This window comes from Ovis canadensis, chromosome 7 (genome assembly GCF_042477335.2).
Source record: "Ovis canadensis isolate MfBH-ARS-UI-01 breed Bighorn chromosome 7, ARS-UI_OviCan_v2, whole genome shotgun sequence".
NCBI classification, from domain to species: Eukaryota; Metazoa; Chordata; class Mammalia; order Artiodactyla; family Bovidae; genus Ovis; species Ovis canadensis.
Window position 1 is genome coordinate 90975350 of NC_091251.1, and position 25811 is coordinate 91001160.

General features: G+C 50.3%; 1 protein-coding gene across 3 annotated transcripts; it reads right to left on the minus strand.

Annotated features, from left to right (window-relative positions):
- Positions 1 to 610: 610 nt before the first annotated feature.
- ZFP36L1 (ZFP36 ring finger protein like 1) lies at positions 611 to 9179 on the minus strand. Of its 3 annotated transcripts, XM_069595123.1 has the most exons (4): positions 7506 to 7615; positions 7286 to 7413; positions 5879 to 6147; positions 611 to 3435 (listed from the first exon to the last, which is right to left on the minus strand). In XM_069595123.1, the coding sequence occupies exons 3-4, from the start codon at positions 5933 to 5935 to the stop codon at positions 2476 to 2478; spliced, it is 1017 nt and encodes a 338-aa protein (XP_069451224.1). In that variant the 5' UTR covers positions 5936 to 6147; positions 7286 to 7413; positions 7506 to 7615; the 3' UTR covers positions 611 to 2475. The 3 variants fall into 3 exon arrangements, with proteins under 3 accessions (XP_069451224.1, XP_069451225.1, XP_069451223.1); XM_069595124.1 differs by lacking the exons at positions 7286 to 7413; positions 7506 to 7615 and adding an exon at positions 8929 to 9179; XM_069595122.1 differs by lacking the exon at positions 7506 to 7615 and having other exon boundaries at positions 5879 to 7300.
- Between the last annotated feature and the right edge of the window lie 16632 nt (positions 9180 to 25811).

Here is a 25811-nt window from a genome sequence, read left to right on the forward strand (position 1 = left end):
TAAGAGGCTAGGGCTTCAGGTCCATCTCCTGCAGGGAAAAACAAGCCTAGAGGGAATTCCTGGCTGTCCAGTGATTAGGACTCCACACTCCCAATGCAAGGGTGTGGGTTTGACCCCTAGTCTAGGAACTAAGATTGCATGTGCCAGGTGGCACAGCCAAAAATAAAAAAAAAGGCTGGAAGCGCCCAAATAAAAGAACAAATCCAGGTTTGCTGGAGTGCCATGTGCTACATCCCCCTCTTATCATTTCAGCACCCCAAACATTAGGACCACAGACTAAGCAGGGAAGACTGGAAGCCCCCATGCCTCAGGTCTCCAGAAGAACCTTCGAGGCTACAGCGTGGATAAGGCTGGCCCCTAGTCAACAACCAACAACTGGGCAGGTTAATACAAATACAGGCTGCTTTGCAATCAACCCCCACACCATCCCCTCTAAGCTCAACAGACTTCCAACCTCAACAAAAGGAACCAGCCACTGGTTTAGCTGTTAAAGACTAGAAGAAATCAACCAGGGCCCTTCTCCCCTCCTCCCCTTCCTAGCACCTACCTCATCTACAAGCCTACAGGCACAGTAAAACCAAAGCAAGCAAAACCAGCTTCACCATCGATGTTTCTTGAAAAAAATGGGTTTATTGATTTTTAAACTGCAAATAGTCGTTACAAAAAGTTTTTTTTTTTTAAATAAATTCACACAAAGAAAGAGAAATAGAAAGCGACGGTAGTGACCAGCAAGAGGAATAATAATTACATTCATCTTAATGTGTGGTGTGCCAGTTCTGTTTGTATTAACATTGGAAAACTCCAAAACCTGGAATCCAGAACCTCAAATCTGCAATCGGAATGTCTTGAGATGGGCACGTGGAAGTCAAAGGGTTTCTTTTTTTTTTTTTCCCTTTTAGAAGCTATACATAAAAAGTTGTTTTCCTTCTGTACTGTCACAGAACTTTTACATACATTCTCAGTCCTAGTTGTGAAAGGCCAAAAGAGAAAGAAACTCAATTTGCAGTCCAACACAAAGGGGGGAAATTTCTAAAATAAATAATCCAACAGTTTTTTGCATTTTTTTAAATTAATTTTTCATTTTTTTAAAATAAAATAACCAAAAAAAGTGTAAAGTTACAAAAAATGTCGTTGAAGAATAATATATTAAAACTGTGGAAAAAAAGGAAAAAGACACGTCACAAAATTTTAAGATTAATATGAAGATCATAATTTAACATAAAAGAATATATTCTATGGATTTGTCATCCCGATAAATATGAACAAAATTAACAAAAAAAAAGCATAGTTTGGCAATAAATACGTTTTGATAAGTTAAATAAGCTTTTTTATATTGATGTGCAGTGACAAGCAAAATTTTTGCTCTCCAATTTCTGAAAGTTATATGAAGTTTAAAACCCAGGGAAAAAAGCATGGCGTGAGTGCTCTAAGGATAGACCTACGGTATTCTAGAGCAAAAACCATTAAAGCTACTTCTACAGGAAATCGTTTTACACAGATATTGTATGTGGAATGAATACCATTAACTGCTCACCCCTTACATGTTTTTTTTTTAAGCTTTTCTCTCTTTTTGTTGTTATTTTTTAAGATGTCACATATGAACTGGGGAACTTTAGCACCAAAATCAAGTCTCTCATAGTCCATCTAGCTTCCCCTTCCTCCCCACTTAAAAAAGAAAAAAATTAAATCACAAAGTCCCACTTATGTCACAATCTTCATCCGCTTTTGCAGTCTTCCTTCCTGCAGACCTACACGAACCCAGGCAAGATTAGTCAACAGAGGTTCAGGTCGGGAAGAAAAAAGGTTTTGAATGTCAAGACAGGTTTCCCCAAAAACCCAAGTCTGGCAACAACTCTCCCGAGGGGGGTGTGGGGGCTACCAGGGAGAGGGAGGGAAGAAGTGTGTGGGAGATTGAAATTAAGGAAAGGTGCAATTGTGTTGCCAGTGGAGGGAGCTGCTGGTTCTACATGCCCCCCCCACCTCCCCCTCCCCCTGGGCAGAGGCTCTGGGGAGGCCCACGGGTGCCCTCTGGCGCTGAAGAGGTAATGTAGTCACAGTGACAAAGTTAGATTACAAGGCACTAAATTGCTTCTGTAAACTGTTACTGCTTTTTCTTTTGTGATTTGGCACTTAAGGCTTAAGCCAGGGCGGGGGTAAAAAAAAAAAAAAAGGCATCTACTGACAAATATGGGACTTGTCTGTTATGCATGGTTAAGTGGGCTATAAAAATCGAGGGGGTTCAAGCCAGAGGAAGCTACTGACAAACTGACTTGTCCTTATGTTGGGGGGTGGGGTGTAAAGAGGGGAGAGGAAGGGGGCATTCCAAGGTTCTGGGGGAAAGGGGTTGAGCTTAACCTTGTTAATGTAGGGGTTTGTCAGGAATCAGAAGGGGAGGGAGGTAAGGGTAGGGGATGTGGGGAGGGGATGAGGGGGTGGGGGAGGGGAGTAGGCAGGGGCATCCCTCCCTACCCTGGTTTAGTCATCTGAGATGGAAAGTCTGCTGAAAATGGGCAGGCGTCTTGAGTTGTCCAAAGTAGGGGAGTCTGAGCCACTGTGGCTGCTGCTGGAGCTGCTCAGGTAGCCCTCCTGGTCCGAGAGAGAATCCTGAGGGCTGGGGGGAGAGTCAAACATGTGAGGGGACTCAGACATGGGCCGGAAGAGGAAGGTGGTCGGGGAGCCACCCCCGGGCAGCCCCATGCTAGGGGCAAAGAGGCTCGCCAGCTCCTGGCTGGAGAAGGCGAAGGGGTTATTGGTGCCATCGGGGAGGGTGGGTGAGCCCAGGAGGTCATCGGCGCTCAGGATGGGGGGTGGGGTGATGGATGTGGGGCTGTCCAGCAGCCCCGTGGCAGCGGCGGTGGCGGCGGCACTGGGAAACCCAGCAAAGCTAAAGCTATGCTGGAGGCGGGGACGGTCAGCAGAGAGGTCCCGGGCCCCGGCCAGGGCACGGCGCTCCTCGGCGTTGTGGATGAAGTGGCAGCGGGGCCCGTACGGGCAGAAGCCGATGGTGTGGAAGGTGCGGCATAGCTCCGTCTTGTACTTGGGGTGGCGGGTCAGGCTTCGGAGCTCGTGGATGCCGTGGGCGAACTGGCACTTGTCGCCGTACTTACAGGCTCCGTTCTCCTCGAAGGGGCGGCACAGCTCCGTCTTGTAGCGGCTGGAGTTGACCTGGCCGCTTCCCGGCTGCTTCTGGGGGGGCAGCAGCCGCTCGCCCCCTTCTGAGAAAGAGCGGTCTCGGAAGCGGCTGTCCCGAGAGCTCAGAGCTGGGGCTGGCTCACCCTTGAGGCTGCTGAGGAGCTGGTTCTGGTGGAATTTGGAGCTGGGCAGAGTGACCGAGTGCCTCCGGGGAAAACCCCCGCCGGCAGGGGTGCCCACCGCCTTCCTGTCCAGCAGGCAACCCCCGGCACTGGGAGTACTGTAGTTGAGCATCTTGTTACCCTGGAGGGGAAAGAGAGGAGAGAGACTGTGGTTAGTGGCAAAGGCCATCCACCAGGCCCAAGAAGAGTACCCCCTAAGGGCAGCCCCCTCCTCGATCAGAAATGCTCCCTCTCAAAGGAACTCACCATCCTCACCTCTCCGCCAGCAAGCCCCCTCCTCCTCTTTCTCCCATTCCCCAGAGGGTTTACTTTGGTCCCAGGCAGAAAAAACCACAAAAATCCTGGCCTATGTGAGACATTGTTTCACACATGCACCTACTCCATGCCAGTCCCTGGATCCCTGGAATGCACTGTCATATCCTGTCCCCAAAGCTACCACTTTCATCCAGAAAATCCAACTTCACCTTCCTCAGTTGAAAATATCTCACACAACTCACAAACTCTCATTTCCCACCCTCCTAACAAAAAAAGGTAAACCGCAGGAGACTATGGGCTAGGTCTCCTTTCAATCAGTCCCTGCTTAACTGACTACCTCCGCCCCACACAAACACACAGCCTGGCCGAAGACTCTCAACTTCCTCCTTCAGAAGCATCTATTGCTTTGGCAACAGGTTTCCAGACTGCCTTCACTTTACCTTGCTGCTGAGAGGGGAGAGGGAGGGGCTAGAGGAGAAATCCCTGATGGGGGTGTGGGGGGGGGCGGCTACGGGGAGAGGGATGTGATCCCTGAATACAAAACTCCCATGATCCCAGAAGGGGAGCCTTCTACAATGATCTCTCCCACCATTCACTGCGCACCCCACCCCCTCCGCTGAGAGGATGCCTTTGCAGTTAGTCTCCTGGCTGCAAGAGCAGGCTTGGATAAGAGCGCCAGTGTTTAATCTTTAACGCAAAGCTGCAGGTGGGAAGGAAAAGGAAAGCACCAAATCCCCCCAGCCTCCTCCCAGTCAATAATGGACGTGGGGGAGGTGGGGCGGGGGGCAGAGGCACCACAGGCAGGTCTCTGTTCCAATGGGACTCAATTCACCTGCCCAACCTGTACTCAAGATTTGGAAAGGGTGTGAGCAGGGGACCTGGGAGTTGGCTTCCAGGCCCATGTGGGTGTCATTGTGCAAATTCTAAAGTTGGCCCCTTAGGATCAGCTGCGGGGGATCGGGAATCTGTAACAGCAACCACCCCCTGGAGCGGATTACAGGAACCAAGTGAAGAGCCAGTTCCCAACAATGAGGTTCATTTAAAAAGTCCTGAGGGGGGAGGGAGCAAGAGAAAGAGAAATAGATCAAAGAGCTAGAGAGCCGCGAAAAGAAGGAAGAAGTGCCGGCTAGCTCAGGCAGCCGCCAGGGCAACTGAAGTTTGGAAAAGCACAGGGAGGGAAGGAAACTGAAATTCAAACTTTTTGATGTTGCTCTTCAGCTCCAGGGTGTCCCTGCACCCCAACTCTGCAGCCCTGGGGCCCTGGCAGCTGCACCGACTGGAGAAGCAAGCTAGGAAAAGACAGCAACATGACTCGACGTGTTTAAAAGAAGGCAAAACACTTTAGCAATTAAAAGCAGCCAAGCAGCTTCTCTCTTTCAAACCGGGGAGAGGGGGCGAAAAAAAAATCTAACATCCACAGGCTTCTGTTATATACCCTTAAACTGCACTTCTGGAATAAATATTTCGGATTTAAAACTCGCCTTTTTCCACACCGGCTGGCAAGCCATACGACTTAAGGAGGCCCTCATTAAATCCTTCCTCGCCAAGACCCTAGAGCTCAGACGGGCATTTTGTCGTCGTGTCTCCCCCACCGCCCCCCCCCCAATCCCATCCATATCCACGAATCTCATTTTCTCAGAAAAGAGGGAAGCGGGTGAACCCGAGCGCCACTTTCACCCCCAAAGTCTGCAGCACGATCGGCTATCACAAGAGGAAGCCTGTCGAGCTGGGGCGAACTGAAGTCCCAATGCAAACTCGTTTGACAACATGCTTTGAATCACAACTCTTGGCCTTTTTCTCGCAGATCCCCAGCCTCTCCAGAACAGAGGGGGAAATCACCCAGCAAAACATCATCCCGAGATTCTCCTTCCCGAGGGACCCGCACCTCCCGACCTGCAGTCCGGCAAAGTGGCTGGAGAGACTCGAACTCCCTCCCGGGAGCGGCGACACCCGAAACGCAGCGGACAAGCGAAGCCGGGCTCAAGAGTGGCACGTCACGGACGAAAAGAATTACCGAAAAATTGCCCCAATCCCAAACATTGCCCAGGGCAGCCCCCAAGCACACTGCGCCCCTAAAACTCTGGTCTCTGGATTCCCAGGTAATCCCCGCCAGAACAGTCGAAACGCAAAGGGTGGGGAGGAGAAAGCCAAATTCCTTCAAACTGGGGAGAAAAATGAGGCGGAAAAAACCACCATCTCGCCTCTTTCTCTCCCCCACCCCTGCCCGTCCAGACCTAAACTTTTGGAGATTCTTTTTGAGGACAAAAGAAAAAAAGACTTTGAAAAGCAAGCGGTGCGCCCCACTTTACCTTGCATAAAACTTCGCTCAAGTCGAAGATGGTGGCAGACACGAGGGTGGTGGTCATCTTGGGCGCTCGCGCGGGGCAGGGACGAGGGTCTGGTGTGTCGCGAAGGTCCCGGTGCGGGGAAGGCGCAGCCTCCGGCTCTCCGGTCAGGAGTCCCACACGCCTGCTCCCGGCGCCCCTCGCCTTTCCGACTCTCCCGAGCTGCGGCGCGCGAAGCCCAATTTATATAAGTTTCAGATTTGGTGGGCCGGAGGGGGAGGAGGAGCTTTAAACTTATTTAAATGAGGAAGAGAAGAAAAAAAAGTTGATTGACACTGAAGTTGAATCAGCCATGCGGTCAAACTCGGGGGAAAAAAAAAAAAAGAAACTTTCAAAAGGAAGAGGGGGGAGGGGAGACGAGGAAAGAAGGCGAAGAGGGGGGAAAAAAAAACCCACTGCGAGCCGCGCACAACTTTTTTTTTTTCTTAAAGAGGAAAACTTTCGAGTCCGCTCGCCTGTCTACCTCGGGCTGCCGGCGCCCCTTTCTGGGGCCGCGCGCGGCGCGGGGGGTGGGGAAGGGGCGCCCCCCTTTTGTCAGCCTGCGAGCGCTGCTCTGTGACATCACTCATTCCACACTCTTCGGGGTTCTTGTTGTTGTGTTGTTATTTTTCTTTTCTTTTTTTTGGTAGGGCTGGAAGGCGGGCTCGACTTTCTCTTTTTGCTAGCGGGAGCAGAAGCCCGTCCTAAGCGCCCGGTTTCCATCTTGTGCCGATCTCCCTTGAAACTTCTCTAAGTTACCGCACAACTTCGCTCTTTCCCCGGGATCTTTTCAGCCCTTGGTTCCCCTCCGCAAATCCCACGGGGAGAGGAAACTGGAAATACGGGGAGCACAGAGCATTCACGTCTAGGGTTTTGTTTATTCAGGGGTGGGGTGAGGGACAAGGATTAAGGAGGTTCCCCCCCAAAACACACACACACACACACACACCCTGGAGGACCGGGCCTGGCGACGGCGAGCACCAAGCGATTTCGCGCGCCGCTCGCGTCTACACTGGCGTTCGCTGTGCAGCGGACACCCTCCAAGTCTGGGCCGGGGCGGGGGGGCGGGGGGGCGGGGTGGTGGGGGTGCTCCACGAAAAAGACCCCCGCCCGGGCTGTTTGTTTTCACAGGCCTGGGAGTCGTATTTATTGCACGCAGTAATCTTTAAATAGTTTTCTAAAACAAACCTGAATCCTCACGAACGCCCTTCTGCCCACCCCCGAAAAAAAAGCACCCAGCAACGCACAATTTGCCCCGCGCTCTGAACCACAGGCTGCGCCCGAAACTCCCTAAGCAACACGTATACACACCACAGACGCTGGAACCAAAAAAAAAAAAAAAGTTACTTTGGTAAGAATGAAGATACAAAGATGGGGGGAGGCGACACTTACTGTTGCTTCTCCCCCGCCCTCACGGGAATGGAACATATGGCTTGTCACACTGCGCTGTTTTGGCGGGATGGGGGGAGGGGGGCATGGGATCCTCGAAACCGAAAGGCCTCGAGTTGGCAATTACTCTTCTGAAAATTGGAAAGTATATATTTATTTACTGTTTGTTCGGACACCCCTCCACCCACCCAAATAAAAAGTTGCGAATGCGTCCCCCACAGACCGAGGTGGAAACCGCGGGGCTGCGTTTCTTTCCTATTTCCCCGCGTGCCCGGCCGCCTCCTCAGCCCTCGCACGTTTCTTCCCAGCACTCGAGGCCGCCGGGTCTGTTATGAAACCCCGTGCGCTGAGTGGCTAAGAGCGGGTTCCATTGCGATGTAATTAGGTCACCCCATTATGAGCACGTTTCTTTGAAAAGGTCCGGGCGGGCGGAGCAGAGCGCTGGAGTCGCACTCTCGCCGCCTCCACCACCACACATATTTTTACTGTATTTCTTATTTACTTGTCGGCCTCCGAGCAAACCCGGAAACCTTCCAAATCACAACTGTTTTAGGAACCTGTTGTCTTTTTTTTCCATCTTCATGAAACACACCACCTTTGCTGCAGCCATGAACCAATGTATGTGCAATGTATGTGATCCCCAGTCCGCTCTGCTTTTATTTGTCCCCTGTGACTTAAGTTAATGGCCCCCATTTTTAACCTGGCCGCTGCCCCCTTGATTTTCTTCTTTTGGTGTCTTCTTTTGCCTGTTGCTTCCCTCCCCCTGCTCCCATTTTTCAGCTTTTCTTGAAATCTGGCAAGCGCCAGAAGGGGAAATAACTTCCATCCACCTTAATTTAAATCATTCAAATGTAGGTTTCTTTCTTAAAGGGCTGTTTGCTCTCTCTCGTCCCCGCTTCGAGGAGGGGGGTGGGGGGAGCGGTTTCGTGCAGTTTCTTAGTGATGAGGTAATGAGTTCCAGATTTCAGGACAGAATAGGGTGCGCGTTAAAACCACAAGGTTAGTCTGCGTCCTGATGTGAAGCTATTTCAGTTTTCTATACCCCCACTCTCCCCGCAAGAAAAAAAAAGAAAAGAAAAGGGCCCATTGGTCTTTAAATCTGGAGGGTTCGCGAAGCTCTGCTCGGGGCGGGAGGCGGGGGGGGGGGGGACGGGGGAGGGGCGGAGAAGCGGGGGTGGAAAGTCAGGGGGTAGGGGCCCGGAGCGGGCGGGGCCCAGGGCCAGTCCCGACCCGCACCCAGGGCCCCCCCCTCCAGGTGGCGCCTCTTACCTCCCCCCCCAACCCCCTCGACTGCGGGACCCGCCAAAAGCACCATGACGGGGCCTTGGCTCCGCGGGCTAGCTAAAAAGTCTTCCACTCCCCACCACCCCCCCGCCAAAAGAAGGCCGATTCCTCGAATTTCCTTCGGTTCCCAACTCCTGGAGGGCGCTCCCCTCCCCCGCTCCCAGGGGCGCGGGCTCCGCGGGCGGCGTCCAGCCCGGCCCGCTCGCTCCGGAGTTGTTTACCGGCCCCACCGACCGACCGGGTTTGTTCCAACTCCCAGAGCCTGTCTCTATAATTAAGCTTTTTTTTAATTGTCGGGTTGCAACGTCATTTCGGGGACTTTCCAAGGGTGAGGGAGCCGGCCTCCTTAACCCTTCGCTGACCTGGCATCCGAGCCGCGGGGGACCGGGGAGCAGCGTCCCGCCGGGCGGAGGAGGGACAGAGCCGGCCCGCGCGCCCCCTCGACCCCGCGCCCCGTACGTGTTCGGCAGGTGCCGGGTGTTGGGAGAACGGCAGCCAGCCGCGACCCGGGCCGGAAGCCCGACGGGAGGCGTGCGCGGCCCTCCGCCGCCGCCTGCGCTCAGCCCTCGGGTTCCTCGCCCGCGCCCGGCCCAGAGCCGCCGCCCAGTCACCTGCACTACCTTTTCCGACCGGGAGGAGACGGGCCAGGTTTGCCGTCCTGGGCCCGACATCCGGGCCCTCCCCGCTCACACGGAGCCAGTCGCCTAAGCGAGGAGGGGCTAGCCAGGTATTTTCGGCTTGGGGGGGTTTTAGGTTTTACGAAAAGAGGAAAGTGAAAGTCCTCAGAATTAGGGAATCGCAACGGACAAACTCCTTCGGCCAGTTTGGGCGCACCTTGAGGCAGGTGAGAGTGTGGGGCGACGGGCTGCTGCGATGTTAAGCTTCTTTCCCAGCGTCAAGTCATTTGCAAAAAAAAAGCCCAAATTCTCAGATCAGACCCCGCGCTTCCCTCCCAACCTCTGCTAGCTGAGACCCTAGGACAACAGCTAGATTCCCGGATTAGAGAGAGGGAGGAAGGGACAAGTGCTATTGCAGAGTTACCTGGTTCAGATTCGCGTGTGGAATGCAGGTTCCCCTGCCTTGGTTCCAGGCCCACTGAATCAGTTACTCTGGGATGGGACCAGGAATCTGCATTCTTTGTAAATTTCATGTTAGAGACTCAAACACCAAGGTGTAAGAGGAATCAGTGGTCCAGGGCTTTGCAGTTTGGGCGGTTTGGAATCCAAGTCTTGGCTCTGCCGCTTCTTAACCTTTTTTCAAGACACTGACCAAAGCCTCTAAAGCAGGGATAACAATTAAGCCTTAAATTGGCAAGTAAAGTGTCTAGTCTCATGCCTACCTGAACCCTTGTGTACGTCCAGCCCATATGTTTGTGTATGTGTAAATTAAACCATTCTTGGTGTCTTATTAAAACATAAAACAAGTTCAGGAAGTATTCACTTTGCAAAGGATTCTTCAATATAGATTCTTCCATAAAATGATCAGCTGACAGCTTTGATCTGAATCACTCTCTGACCTCCCCCCCAAACCTCCTGTCCAGGCCCAGGCCTGGACAAAGCAGGCCTGGACACCTGGAAAGGGGCAGAGGGCACTGGCCCCAGAGCCTGGGAAAGAGCAAGGTGAGTCAGGATGAGGTGATCAGGATCTGCTGCCCAACTGAAAAATACTGGGTTGTCACAGGTATTTCTGAAAACTAGATCACTTGGCCCTGTTGATATCCAATAAAAGCCAGACTCTTCTTTCTTTCAATATTCTCAAGCAACCTCAGTGCTTAGTGGCCACAGCTCAGCTGCCACTATCCTATGAACCAGGCAGAGGCTTCAAGAGAGGGCACCTGAGGGTCTGCTGTAAATGCAACTCTGCACAGTGTTGGGAACCTTTAGGGTACAGCTCAGGGAGCCCACCACCTGGGAATCCAGGACTGGGAATCCAGCCCCAGGGCTACCACAGCTTTGGGGAGTCTCATTGCCTGGCAGCGGGATATCTAAACCTACTTCTTGGGTCAGTTGTTTTAACACTTTTCCTGCAGAAATGTCCCATCATTCCATTAAGTTCCCAGGCTAACCCACCAGCTATATAATCCCTCTTTCCTTGCCTGGATCACCTGCCTAGAGACACAGGATAGCCCATGAGTTCTGAGCCACCTAGACTTTGATGGGAAGCCCAACTCTGTCAGCTGGTTACCAGTTGCACAACCTCGGGCAGGTCCCTTCGCCTCTGGGGTGTTCAGGAAGGTGTAGCCCTTTCCCGACAGTGCTAACTCCCTCATGAGAGCCATTTCCCCTTCAGCCACTCCAAGCTGCTAACAGTTGCTGATGGTTGATGCACACCCCTCCCTGGGGCTTCCTTTTCCTGGGGTTTCAGGCAGCTCCCCAGCAAGCAAAATACTTCTTTCCTAGTGGTGCCGTTGTAGCCTGCAGCATTTTATGGAAATTACCTGTTTACTCCCCACTAGGCTGAACTCCTAAGGGCCAGGACTTCTCTGTTACCTGCAGCTCCTGAATAGATCCTGTGCAGGTGGTCAGTGAAGGTTTTCAGTTTGCACCTGGCCCTTGCTGTTGAGCCCATTCAGACTCTTTGGTCACCATGAATCTAGCAGCAGGAGTAGAAAGAAGGGGCAGAGGTTCCAGGGGTAGCAGGAAGGGAGGGAGGGCCTGGGCTTTGCAGAAAGAGGGGCCTTAACACTGGAATGTTCAGAAAGCCAGCGCTGGTAACTCAGGGAGGCTGGGCTTCCACAGTTTGCCCAGGGCATATTCTGTGCAGCTGTTAAGAGGCCACAGGTTTCAATGGAATGAGGACTGGTCCAGGAGTAAGGGATGCTGGAGCTACTCTGCCTCCGGTTCAGGGGGTCATTTCTCTAGTCTGCGCTCAGTCTTCTGAGACGGAGAGTAGGGACTAGGCTGTGGAACCCAAACATCACTCTGAGCACAGTCATCTGGGAAGCTTTTAAAATAATGCTGGGCATCAGGCACCGCCCCACCTCCAAAGATTCTGCTTCAGTTGGTCTGGGGTGAAGGCCAGTATTTGTATTTTCTAAGCTCCCTAGACGATTCTATTGTGAAGCCAAAAATGTTGAATTTGGTTGTTTTAGAATGGTGGTTCTCAACCAGGGTTGATACACCCTTAGTGAATATTTGGCAATGTCTAGAGAAGCTTTTTAGCTGTCACAGCTGGAGGAGGGAAGGTCAGTGCTACCGGAATCTGGTAGGTTGAGACCAAGGATGCTACTGAACATCCTGCAACGCACAGGCCAACCCCTGGCCACGCACCCCCCGCCCCGCACCAAAAAATTATCTGGCCCAAAATGTCAATAGTACCAAGATTGAGAAATCTTGTTTGAGAGGTCCTTTCCAACTCTATGAATTCCTGTGTGCTCTCCAAATCCTCTCCTTTGGGCAGCCCAAGTAATTTTTCTTCAAAACCTAGATCTGATCTTGTGTTTCGTGTGTGTTAGTTGCTCAGTCCTGTCCGACTCTATGAGACCCCATGGACTGTGGCCTGCCAGGCTCCTTTGTCCATGGGATTTCCCAGACAAGAAAACTAGAGTGGGTAGCCATTCCCTTCTTCAGGATCTTGTGTTATACAATTGCCTCAAACCCTTCACTACCTGTCCCTTGTAGAGTAAAAACGAAACCCATAATCTAGCATGATCAGACTCTTTTTACTCCTCTGTTCTTGACTTTCATCCTCCTGCCTCTCCCCACCACCATCTCTCCCACCCCTCCAAGGCACTCCCTGTGTGCTAGTCTGTTTCAGATGAAAATGAGCCATCCTTCCTCCTGCCCCAGGGCCTTGACACGTTCAGTTTCTTCTATCTGAATTGACCTTCCTTTGACCCAAGTAAATTCTCAATCATTCTTTAGCACCCAGCTCAAGCATCACTTCCTCGACCATTCTTGGCACCCTCTCCCCTCCATCAAGGCAATGTGTCTGTCTTCTCTCTTCTTTCTTCAGGGAACATTCGTTTCCTCCAAAGTTGTTGTTTCAATTTGTATTTGTACATTCCTGTAACTTTACTATTTAATTTAAAATGTAGTAAAATTGACCTCTATTTGGTATACAATTCTATGGATTTTAATGTGTGAGTATATTTATGTAGCTACCACTTCAGTTGGGAAACAGAACAGTTCCATTATCCCCCCAAAACTCCATCATGCTCTCCCTTTGTGGTCAGCTGTGCTGTGCTAAGTCGCTTCAGTCGTGTCTAACTGCCACCCTATGGACTGTAACCCGCCAGGCTCCTCTGTCCATGGGCTTCCCCAGGCAAGAATACTGGAGTGGGTTGCCTGCCCGCCTCTGTGTGGTCAGACCGTCCCCCATCCCTTACTCTGGCAAGCGCTGATCTGTCGTCTATAGTGTCATTTCGTCTTTTCTAGAATGCCAGATAACTAGAATCATACAGTCAATATGATTTCACAGAGCACATTGCCTTTGAGACTTATCCATGTTGTTGCATGTATCAATAGTTCATTCCTTTTAAATGAAGAATAGTATTTCACTGTATGGCTCTACCACCATTGGTTTATTCACCTGTTAAAAGTCACTGGATTATTTCCAGTTTGGGGCCATTGTAAATAGAGCTGCAGTGAACACTGTGTATAGATTTTTGTGTGAACATAAGTTCCTATTTCCTGAGGGTAAATAAGTAGGAGTGGGATTACTGGATCACATAGTAAGTGTATGTTAAAGTTTAAAAAAAAAAAAAGGCAAACCTTATTTGAGAGTAAGTATACCATTTTGCTAGAGAAGGAAATGGCAACCCACTCCAATATTCTTGCCTGGAAAATCCCATGGACAGAGGAGCCTGGAAGGGTACAGTCCATGGGGTCACAAAGAGTTGGACATGACTGGGCAACTTCACTTTCTTTCACTATACCATTATGCATCTCCCACAGCAATATATGAGTTTCCAGGTGGCTCAGCGGTAGAGAATCTGCCGGCCAGCACAGGAGATGCAAGAGATGTGGGTTTGATCCCTGGGTCGGGAAGATCCCCTGGAGTAGGAAATGGCAACCCACTCCAGTATTCTTGCCTGGAAAATTCCATGGATAGACAAGCCTGGGGGGGCTACTGTCCTTAGCAGCACTTATAACTGTCAGTATTTTTATTTTAATCACTCCAACAGTTGTGTAGTGGTATTTTATTGTGGTTTTAATCTACATTTCTCTAACAGGTAGGGATTGTAAACAACTTTTCGTATGTTTGTCTGCCACCTACCTGTATGCCCTCTTTCATGAAATGTCTGTTCACCTCTTTCACCTATTATTTAATTGGGTTTGTTTTCTTACTGTTGAGTTTTGAGAGTTCTTTAGATATTCTGAATATAGGCTTTTGTCAAATAAGTGATTTGCAGATATTTTCTGCAGTCTGTATCTTATCTTTTCATTCTCTGAACAAAGTATCTTTCACAGAGCAAAAGTTTTTAATTTTGATGGTGGCTAACTTATCAGTTTTATGTTTTATGAATCATGCTTTTTGGTGACCCATCTAAGGACTCTTTACCTAGCCTTAGGTCATTAAATTTTCTATTTTATTCTAATAATTTTATAGTTGTATGTTTTACACTGAGATCCATTTGGTGTTAATTTCTATGTAAAATAGATTTAGGTTGAGGTTAATTTTTCTTTTTTTCTTTTTTGCCTCTGGAAGTCTAATCACAACATTCTTCATTGAAAAGAGTATCATTTTTGTATTGTGATTGTATATTTTTTTGTATACAAAAGATCACTTTTGTATTTGTATTTTGTAACGTATTGAATTTTTCTACTGAACTGCTTTTTATTCTGTTCTGTTGATCTGTGTGTTTCATTCCTTTGCCAGTTCCACAGTCTTGATTATTGTAACTGTGTTTGTGTGCTCAGTCCTGTTTAACTCCTTATGACCCCCTGGACTGTAGCTCACCAGGCTCCTCTGTCCATGAATTTTTCAGGCAAGAATACTGGAGAGGGTTGCCATTTCCTACACCAGGGAATCCTCCTGACCCAGGAATCAAACCCACCTTTCTCGCATCTCCCGAATTGGCAAGCAGATTCTTTACCACTGTGCCACCTGGAAAGCCCATTGCTAAGTCGCTTCAGTCGTGTCCGACTCGGTGCGACCCCCCAGAATACTAATGGAAAGCCCATTAGTAAGTCTTAAAATCAGGTTGTATAATTCCTCCAACTTTATTCCTAATTTTCCAAATTGTTTTAGCTGTTCTAGTTCTTTTGCTGCCTTTTCATGTAAATTTCAGATTCAGCTTGTCTGTAACTACAAAAGAAAAAAAAATTCTACTGGGATTTTATATTGGAATTGTATTAAGTCTATAGGTCAATTTCAGGAAGAACTATATCTTTACTTCTCTACTAGTATGTCTTAATTCATGAACATGATATGGCTATTTATTTAGGTATTCTTCAATATCTTTAATCAGTGTTTTGTAGTTTTTAACACAAGATCTTATGTATATTTTGTTAGATTTATATCTAATATTTCTCTTTTTGGGGGGGAACTATAGTTGACCCTTGAACAATGCGAGAGTTAGGGGCACCAACCTTTCTCACAGGCAAAATTCCATGCAGAACTTATAGTTGGCCCGCAAGAATATGTGCAGTTTCTCACATCCACGGTTCTGCATCTGCGGATTTAACCAACCTTGGATCATGTAGTACTGTTGCATTTACTTTTGAAAAAAGTAAGTGGACTTGTGCAGTTCAAACCAGTGTTGTTCAGGGGCCAACTATATTATCATTTTTTTCTTAATTTGTTTTCAATTTCTCATTACTATTTTATAGAAACACAGTTGACTTTTGTATATTGATCTTGCATCCTGTGACCTTGCGAAGGTCATTTTATTTTATTTTTTTAAATTTATTTTATTGGCTGTGCTGGGTCTTCATTGCTTTGTGTGGGCTTTCTCTAGTTACTGCAAATGGAAGCTACTCTTCCTTGCAGTGAGCAGGCTTCTTATCGTGGTGGCTTCTCGTTGCAGAGCATACGCTCTGGGGGCAAACAGGGTTCAGTAGTTGTAGGGCATGGGCTTAGTCACTGCAGCACAGGGTCCAAGTGGTTCTGAGAGTAAGAGGGGTCTTCCTGGACCAGGAATCGAACCCATCCCCTGCATTGGCAGGCAGATTCTTCTCCACTGTACCACCAGGGAAGTCTTCCTTTAGTTTTAAGACGACTTTTTGGTGAATTCCTTGAGTTTTGTTTTGGATTTTTTTTTTTTAACATAGAAAATCATGTTGTCTTTGAATGGGAATAGTTTGACTTCTTTCTTTCCAATTATATATGCATTATATTTCTTTTTCTTGTGCTACTGCCCTGTCTAGGACTTGTGCTATGATATTAAATAGGTGTGGTGAGACTGGACATGCTCATCTTGACCCCAACCTTAAGGGAAGGTGTTTAATCTTTCACTATTAAGTACGATATGAGTTGCCAGGCTTTTGTAGTCATCTTACTTTTTGACATCGCTCTTTCCAGCAACATGTTTGCTCCATAAGCAGGCTCTTTCTGCTCTCAACTCAACTGCCAGTACCTGGCCCAGTGCCTAGCACACAGTAGGTCTTAAAGTAATTCTCTACTGTGGTAACTTAGCCAGCAGTAACTACTGTCCTGTGACAGACAATAGAGGGACTTGGCTGAACACGCACAGACATAGCGAAGAATAACGTTCCAATAAACATCCCAACAGCTCCAACCAGCCAGTGGCCCCGTAGAGTTGACTATTTTAAGCTGTACAGCATCTGTAGATCGGCTTTCTAGCAAGCCATCCTGTGTCAGAGTATTTATCTGTGAGGAATAGATGGCTGCAGTAAAATAATTATTTTAGATTGAGCGCATTCCATTTTCAAAGGGAATTTTAAACAAAAAGCTCTCAGCTCTGAAAAACAGGGGCTTTCAGGGGAAAGAGTCCCACTGCTCTGAAATCTTAGGCCCTCAGACGGGTGGGGTTGTTTCGCTAAATTTATTTCAGCCGCTTATAGAAACAGAAGGGGGAAGAGGGGGGCGGCTGCTTGCACACCAGCCCTGGCTCTGGAATATTAATATCTGCGGGTCAGACTTTTATTCGGGTTTTGTTTTACCTTTGGGGGGTGGGGAGGCAGGCAGCAACAGGAATATCTTCCAGCTGCGCGGCTCTGAGCTGTGCTTTCCTACTTTCCTCCCCTGCCTCACCCTGGGATGGCCCGCTGCCCGCTGGGTACCAAGCGCTGGGCCAGGCCTTTTACCTTTTGACAGCAGCTTTCCTCTCGGGCCCAGAAGGAGTTTGAGCTCGGAGAGAGAGACAGACTAAATCTACCTGTTTGCTTTCTGGCACAAGTACGAGTGTAGGAGGAGCCTGGGGCCTCTGTCTCTGGCCCCCATCAGGAACCCCTACCCATTCACACACTCGCCTTCCCAGTGGCTCGACCCCTTGGTGAGAGCCAGGCCTTTTTATCCCCGGCTTCTCCCTCCTCAGGCTCCCTCAGCACATAGGTACCTGATACCTGATACCTGAACAGCCTCTTCTGTCACACACAGCACCTCCCCGCCATACATAGAAAAAGGAGTTAGATGACCCCACGCTGTGGCTTTTTAAAGCCTGTTGTTGCACTGCCTTTAGAATGCTCTATGGGGAGCAGGTTAATTGCCTCCCACAAGTGTGGGGGAAAGCGAGGTGCAGGAGGGAGGCTGCAGCAGGTGGCCTGACCTCACTGCCAGCGAGAGACAAGTATCCACTGGCTGGCCCCTGGAGGCTCCCCAGGACCTGAGAAAGCGCCAGAGGAAGACGGGGCGCTGTGTCTGGGAGCTCACTGCCACGCGGCCACGGCTGTCTGAGGGCAGAAACAAGAAAGACACACAAGGAAGCTAAAAAATCTGCTGTGCTTAAGGCTTGAATAATTACATGAGACCATGGGGAAGTACCTCGCACAGAGCCCGGCCCGTGGGAACCCAGCAAATGGCAGCTTGATTCTCTGGCAGACTCCTGCTTCCTAGGTCACCAAGGAAGATGGGGGAGGAGGCATCTGTCCCCTCCACTCCCCAGCCCCCAGGTATTATTGGTGGGAAATAAGGTGGCCTGGGGCAGGAGATGGGGAGAAGCCCCAGTATGAAGATTCTCCAGCACTAAGCCGGGGAATCTGCTTCAAGGGGAGGATCAAGGGCATAGCACAGACTTGCAAACTGTAAAGTGCTTGCAAGTACACTCAGTTCCTGTTTTGTCCTAGCACCAGCCAGCTTGCTTCAGCATTGCTCTCCAGCCCTCCCCAGCACACCCAGCCCAGAGAGGGGCAGACCCCACCCTGGGGAGCTGTTTCTTAGAGAAGCAGGACCCATAACCCCAGCCAGAGCAGGGATCAGACAGCTCTTGGAGGGTCGCCACGGAGGCAGCCGGCAGAGGAGAGCATGGACCTTTGCCACAGCCTGTGACTTCTTTACAGCTGAGTTTCTCCCACCAACTGCACCCTCCACCCCAGAGGGGGCCCGCAAGGCCCCCAGACCAGGGCCTGCCCTTGTCTGACCAAAGGCAACCAGATCTGCTGCAGCTGTTCAGTAAGAGAACAAGCTCTCCCAGAGACTGGGGAAGCAGCTGGAGAAAGATTCCTGCCAGCCCGGGGGTGTAAATATTTATACAACGTGGTGCGTGGGAAGGGGGAAAGCAGAGGAGGTGGCAGGGATGAGGCGGCACTGACACCGCAGACTGAAGGAGCCTGTGCTTTGGGCTCAGGTGGGAAGGGCAAGAGGCTGCCGGATCCTGATCCGCACCCAAACTCCTACATCAAAGAGGCCAGGTCCTCCCCCAGAGTGGAAGGGAGAACTTGCAAGAAAATTCATCATCTGTCCCCTCACCAACCCTCCTGTCTAGGTTGACCCTCTATGCTGGGGAGGAAGGCGGCTCTGCCTTGAACCAGAGATGAACCAAGTCCCTGGGGCCCAGGAGTCAGGACCTTGGGGCGGGGTTGGGGGGTGGGGGTTGATGGGCGGCTCCTGGGTCTCATGGTTCCAGGGTCTTGAGGGATGTTAGCTAGACCCAAGAGCTGGACTCTAGGACTGGAGGCTTAGCAAACATAAGCAAATGATAAGCAAAATATAAAGCAAGTGAACATTTCTCTCAAGCTTCCATATGATCAACAAACAGTCTTTCCTAAAGTGGCAGCGAGCCTTGTGCACTGATAAGGGAGGAGGATAGATGGGACCTGGCAAGTGAGCAGAAGGAGGAGAAGGCGAGGGGCCCACGACGGCACTTGCAGAGAAGCAAGTGGCCGCCATCGCCACAGGGCCTCAGGGAAGGCAGCACACCAGAGCGCCTGGTGCTCTCGGGCCCCTTCACCCCAGGGTACAACCCAGCTGCTGTGGTGCCCCAGGCAGAACACTGATGTGTCTGCCCCCGCCGAGGACTCAGCCAGCACCCAGCGGCACTGATGGCCCAGGGTGGGACGCCAGCCTAGGCCGGGGAAGACAGCCAGATGGACTCCAGTTGACTCGCCTCAGACAGCTGGGGAGCAGGGGCCGGCCGCTCCTCTCCCCCACCCCCCGCCCCCAACTCCAGACAAGGAGGGGTGCGGCTGCGACTTCTAGGATTTCTCTGCCACCTCACCCATCGAGAAGTGCCACCTGCTTCTCTCGGTACCAGACCGGACCCTCAGGGCCTCCCACAGATGGGCTCTGTGGGGCTCCCAGTGGCCAAGAGCCTTTAAAGACACCTCACAGTAATTAGCCTCTTCTTGCATTCTTCCTGGGCCCTCAAAATGCCCACTGGCTGGGGTTGAGGGGTGGGAAGGAAGGACTTTCCACCGGAGAACTGCCTCAGTCTCCCCGCAGGCAGCTCCAGATGCTTAGGCTGGCTTTGGCCAGGGACCCAGGGTCACAGGATACCTAGACTCCCCCTGAGAGGCAGCCCCCACGCAGCAGGTCCTCCCACCCACAGCACAGAGCTTTGCAAGTGATACATTCCCCTCCGGGGCACCTCCCCCGAGCCTCAGCCTTTCTGGGTGGAACCTGATGAGTCTTCCACCTGTCCACGGAGAAGGGCTGATTCCATCGCTGCCCTGTGAGATGGGGCCCCGGCCCACACACCATGGAGGAAACACCATCTGCCCCCAACCTTCAGCCGGGGCCTGGCAGGGGGTGAGCAGCAGAGGCCCAGCCCCCTCTCCAGGAGGAAGCCCTTCTTCCAAGGACACTGGAGCCAGGGGAGAATCTTCAGTCTCCCAGGCCCTCTTCTGCCACCGCGGCCCTGCCTGCCGGCTGTGGCCTCCTCCTTGCCAGCACCGCTTAAACAGATGAACAAGAATAAAAGCCTGTGTGGCCCAAGGAAAGCTTTGGGGGAGAGAATTGAAGCTGAAGGAAGAGAAACAAGAACATCAACAACAACAAAACTGTAAAAAATGGGAGAGGAGGGAAATTCAGGAAACAGACAAAATAAACCATCCGGGAATCCAGATGTAGAACAAGGAAGGCCAAAAGAAAAGAAAAATTATGTGAAGAAGGCAGAGTGGGGTGGGAAGGGGAATTGAGAATGAAAAAGAAGGGGGTGGGGTGGGGGAGATGTGAATATTCTGAAGAGAGAAGAATGTGAGAGCAAACACCACCGGAAAAAACAAAAAACACAGACCCAGGAGAGAAAAAGAGGCAGCAGTGGATTTAAAACAACTGTTTTGACCCTCAACCAACCACACTCAGGAATGTTCTGAGCCTTAAGGTTTTTTATGGATTACAGACTCTTCCAAACAGTGAACAAGGACAGTCCTAGAAAAGCAAGCTTTCCTTCTTGCCCTTGTTTTTCCTACAGTTCTCCCAACTCACTCCCACCATTGGTCTCTCACAGAGTGAGGGCTGATCTTCCTGGAGCAAGACTGAAAGCCAGTCTAGTTCACTACAAATTCTGGAGGTTTCCATTGTGGTGCCTCCATGGAGGACTCAGCGGAGAATCTGAGCAGGAAAAGCATATGATGGAGCTGGGTTATAGCTTTGCATCTTCCAGGCACTTCTCTGTGCACCGGGGCAAACCCAACCCACCAGCACACCATTCCTAGAAGAGCAGGAGTTCATGGAAGATTGGCATACCCAACTGAAGCAAAAGCTGGAGGAGCCCCAGCAAAGGCAACTTTTGGAAACAATGTAGATGATTGGATTCCTCTCTAGACACTCCCAAGGAGACCTAATGATAACTGCAGCTTCCTGATTGCCATGGTGGGCAGATAGCTTCTGGGAGTTCAGCCTCACTGCCTAGTGTCCATAAACCCCATGAACACGTCCAGCAAACACTGCTTCCTCTCCTTTTGTCTGTCTGGCCTCACGATTCAGCTTTCCGTTGCTTCTCTTTCTCCTGTGAGTCCGCCAGTGCGCCTCTCCTCTGTGTCTGCTTTGGTTGTTCCATGTCCCTTAATTAATCAAACCTACCTCTGCCCACTCTTCCATTGCTCTAGAGCAGCAGGAGTTGGGAAAAAGCTTAAGCGAACTAAGGCAATATCAAGAATGTGAGTGAATTTAGTTTAGTGCCCAGCTTTCATGCCCAGGCTGTCCGCGGTGGGTGAGACAGGCTTGCAGTGGATTGGGACTGAGCCTCACCAGGCCACCTAAAACTGCTCCTGCAAAGTTCAGCCAAGAGGAAGCCACACAAGCTGAACTCTGACTGCCTGGGGTAAAGGGCACTGTGCCTACACTAGCCTTTCTCCCTCCATGAATTCTTAAGTATTTGACCCTGATTCCGTATATTCCAAAATCACATTTTTCAGACTATCAAACACTGAGAGATGTGACAAAATGTACCGAAAGGATAATGTCTAGGTTGTAGCCTTACTCAACCCAGCTTCTTCCCATCCCTCCTAACCTTCACACCTGTCACAGTCCTGTAATCTATGACTCAAACTATTATTTAACCATGAAAAAGACAAACCAGGAAATTAGAAGCTGAATGGGCTAAAATGTATTCCATTCAACTGAGCTAATCTCCTAATAAGGGCGTGTATAATAAAAAGTCATGCTATATCTGTTCTGGAAGATGTGAACATTGCAAGGAAAAGTGCATGGTGACTGCAGATCCCAACTTGTCGAGATTTGTTCTCAGAAGTGTCAGAGCCTCATCCTAGGCCAGGCTGCCTAAAAGTCTGCTAAACAAGGCTTAACGTTTGAGAACTAGTGTTGTGATGGAGAGCGCTCAACGTTCAGCGGGACCGTGTTCAAATCCTGGCACAGGCACTTCTTCGGCCAGCAAGGCACTCACCTGCCCTCCCCAGTCTTATCTACTGTGAAATGGCAATGACAGCAATACCCATCTTCTGGCGCTGCCGTGAGGACAGATGAGCAAAGCGCTTGGCATGAAACCACCATGAAACCACCCTGTCAACTGTTGCTGTATGTTAAGCAGCAAATTGGCAAAACCAAGACGGCTGGAGGCCCCACAAAGTGGAGTTCCACGGAGTCACTGGAAAATAGTCAAGTATCTGGAGCGAGAGAGAGAAGAGGGTCCCCTAGGAGGCCCCAGCAGCTGGCGGGTGGAGCACTGCATGAAGAGCCAAGGACAGCCACTCAGAGTGTGGGTGGGAGGACATGGGGGCTGCTCTCCAGTCCCCCCGCATTAGCTCAACGCGCCACATCCCCACCCTCCCTGTGTTCATCTTTAACTGAAGCTCACACTGGCCTGGCCCCCACTTACATGCACAGCCCTGGCCAAGCAGAGGGCAGTGGTGGGAACAAGCTGGCCTCAGAGAATTAATAATTGGGCGTTTCTGCCCAGATTCAGAAATCTATCCTTTTAGGAGCCATCGTCAGGATATGACCTGATGGTGAGAAATACATGTTTCATTTTTTTTTTCTTTAAGTAGAAAGGCAAAAAGTTTAAAAAATGTTCTAGAAAAATGAAGAGCAGATGAATCTTGCTAATATTTAGGCAGTTATTAATTTTTAAATGAAGTAAAAACAATGTAAGTGTAATGAGTTTCTTTTTTTTAAGAGATACATTCTGAAATACTAAAAGATGAAGTGATATGACCTGATACATTGGACTTACTTAAAAATTATATGGGACTTGGGGAGGCAGATGGTGGCATAAAGGGACAGACTTGGCCAGGAGTTGGTGATGCTGGTGGTGGGTGCGTGGGTGTTCAGCATATCACTCTGCTCCTTTATATGTTTGAAATTTTGCATAATGTTTTAAGTTCATAAAAGCTGAAAAAAATGTGCAATGAGGGATTCTCATCTTACTGGTTCTTGCAACATGATATTTACTTCCTAAGGACATGTGTTCTTGGACAAGAGATAAGGCTGTAGGGAGGCCTGCCAGGAGCTGGGAAGGGCTGGAGAACAGACAGGGAGACCACCACCTGGGGATGAGGAAAGAGCCCCAAACATGCTGAAGACAGAGTGCTGTCCTGCCCGTCAAGGACCTCCGAGCCTGGAGGAAAAAACATTCATTACTATCCCTTTGCACTGCTTTTGAACTCAGTGACAATTATTTTTTAGCAAACAGCCATGATAGCAGAGTCACCGACCTCACTTTCTTCAACTGGAAAGTGGGAAGAAATCACACGCACCCCACTTCCCAGGGCGTGGGGTAAAGGAGATGAAGGGTCCTAAAGTGCCCTAGCACTGATAAAGACTGGGTCTGATTGAGGGGGTTTTGGCAAATGGTGACCTTCAGCCTGTCAGGACCAAGGGGGAGCCAACCCGTTGTGGGCACTCTCATAATGTAGGTGCTCCTCTTAAACATATAAGTTAAATGTGAGTCAGGGCACACAGTCTCTGAGACCACTGGGAGCCGGGCATCCTGCCGAGAGTTGGCCCCTTTAGGTGTCACCCAGGAGCCACTGCTGGCCTCCTCCCTCCCCAGGGGAGCCACCCCTGCTGTGCACCCCTGGGAAAAACAGGAACGGGGCCCCCAGAGTTTTCTCTCTAGTTGAAGAATGAGTTAGAAAATGAAAAATAGGGCACTACCCACTCTGGGCTGTGGCTTTGAATGGAGAAATGCATCCTAAGAAAACAGATCTTTGGCAGATCAGCTCACCCTCAAAGAGGGGGACAAGGGCTGCACAGACAGACACCTGCTCTGTGCTCAGTGGGCCCCCACAGGGAGCTTCTGGAGCTCTAAGCAGGCATGACAGCCTCCAGACACCAGGGGGCAGCCTAACACACCCTCCAGCGGTCGGAGGGACCCACCAAAGGTGACCTGGCAACAGACACACTTCCAAGACAAATCTAAGTAGCCTGGGCATGCAGAGGAGGAAATCCCAGGGAGGCAAGATGGCCCACACTGCCAGCTCTTGAGTCTTTGCCACTTGCCCCCAGGCAACTGCTGAGCAGCTTCCTGCAAGACAAGCTTCAGCCAGAAGAGAGTGTTGGTGAGGGACCCACAGGCTACAGACTGGCAGGGACATGGGAGACAATAAAAGCAGAAGGTAGGCTGGGGGCTGAGAGAGCAGCCAAGCCAAGTCTTTGGATTCTTGCTCTAGAACCTCCTGCCGAGCAGATGAAAGGTCTGTCCCATCCCAACCTGCTCCACATCCTCTCCTTCTGCTGTCCACAGGACCCCACTGCATGCTATCCGTGCCTTCATCCCATTAAGGAACAGAAAGGAGACCCCAGGAAAGTCTGAATGTTTTCCAAAACTCCTTGGAGTTTGAGATCTTTGAAACGCATTCACGGGATTACTCTCAGAAAGCCCCCTGGCTCCAGAGAAGAGAGCAGCCTCTGTTGTGAGCCCTTCAGAGCTGCAGTGCCTGGGTTCAAATCCTGCCTCTGCTGTTTACCAGCTCTGCAACAGTGGGCAAGGTACTTAGCCTCTGTGCCTTAGTCTCCCGCTCTGTAAAAAGAGTAACAGTGACTCTCTTGGGTCATTGCCTGCAACAATGGCTGGCTACAACAAGGGAAAGCATTTGAAGAAAGCCTGAAGTTTTCACAGACACGCATAGCACTGCTCTGTGCACAAGCCAGAAGCCCCAAAGGTCTGTGCTTCTTCCTGGCAGGATGCAGTTCACAGAGACCACCAAGCTGTGGAGGCAACAGGCCCTGAGTCCGGAACAGGAGTGGGTTTAGTGTCTTCTTAAGAGAGGGAAGCTCCTCTCACAGGGAGCTTCTGGAGCTCTGAGCACCTGAGCTCAGTGCAGCCAGCTTACCCAGTGCAGCCCGCCTATGCCCACTTTGGGTTTTGTGCAGGACAAGCAGAACACATCACTCACGTTGAAGCTGGGCTTGTTAAACTCATCAGCCAGCGGCTGAAAGACAGGCTGGCAGGCCTCTGGAGGACAGGCCCACGTGGGCAAGCCTGGGGAGAGCCAGCCTTGCTGAGGCCAGGCCTGCACAGAGGGTGTGAGGAACCTACCAGCCTCAGAGCAGGGTTGGGCTTCCCTGGGACGGAGAGGAAAGAGTTAAGTCGACTCTGGGCTCCAGAGGGCGGCTCTACAGCTATAAACAGTGAGCCAAGGGAGGGAGGGAGCTGACACAGGATGTGGCCAGGGCTCGAGCTGTCTGATTATTAACTTCACTTTTATTTGGAGGGGGATTCGATTCTCTGTTTTACTTCCCATCAAGGAAGTGAAAGCCCAGGTCTCGGAGGGGCCTGGTTTCAAATTGTTTTGTCACAGCTCATTTATTTTTCCTCTTAAATAAATAAACAAAACCACCTCTTTGTTTTCCCCTGAATGAATGTTCAGCAAATTATCTGTGGGTGAGGCATGAAAGGGGTTTTCTGGAGTCTTTCGTGGGGGCACTTGGGCTTTTTTTTTAAAAGGAAAAAAGAAAAGATTCTTTTAGCTTCGACCTTCTCCAAGACTGTCAAGGCACTTTCTTTTCTGTCTCATCTTGAGATGGCAGCCTGAAATCACAGCCTCAAGCCCAGTCAGACACACAGACCTTCCTCTGCTGGTCCTTGGGGCCAGCCTTCACATGTCACAGGCTCCAACCCCAAGGCCACACAGTGGAAGCAACAAGAACACTTGGAGCTCAGTGGTTAGTTAGTCCTCTTGGTCAGCTAGGACCCATGGTTTTTGTTCCTTCCACTAAAAATAACAAAGCAATTAAACACAAAAGGGTTCCATCACAGCTTAATAAAATTCCATTGCATGTTCCTTCGCTCAAGGTTCAAAATATTTGGAAAATTTGTTTACAACACTAAAACCATTCAATAATCTCTTGACTCTTGGAATAACCCTTTCCTGTATGACTGACATATGGGAGGGACCAAGGGGGATACAAAGACCACTGTCACACAGTCCCTACCCTCCTGGTGCCCACAGTTCAGAGAGGAGAGAGGAAAACAGAAGCTCCTACAGCAGAGGTCAGTGGAACC

Bases quoted from the DNA above. Each gene is read 5' to 3' on its own strand.
- ZFP36L1 (XM_069595124.1), bottom strand. From the start codon at position 5,935: ATGACCACCACCCTCGTGTCTGCCACCATCTTCGACTTGAGCGAAGTT. The intron at 3,436-5,878 runs GTAAAGTGGGGC...TTTCCCCTCCAG, and splicing joins TGAGCGAAGTTTTATGCAAG to GGTAACAAGATGCTCAACTA.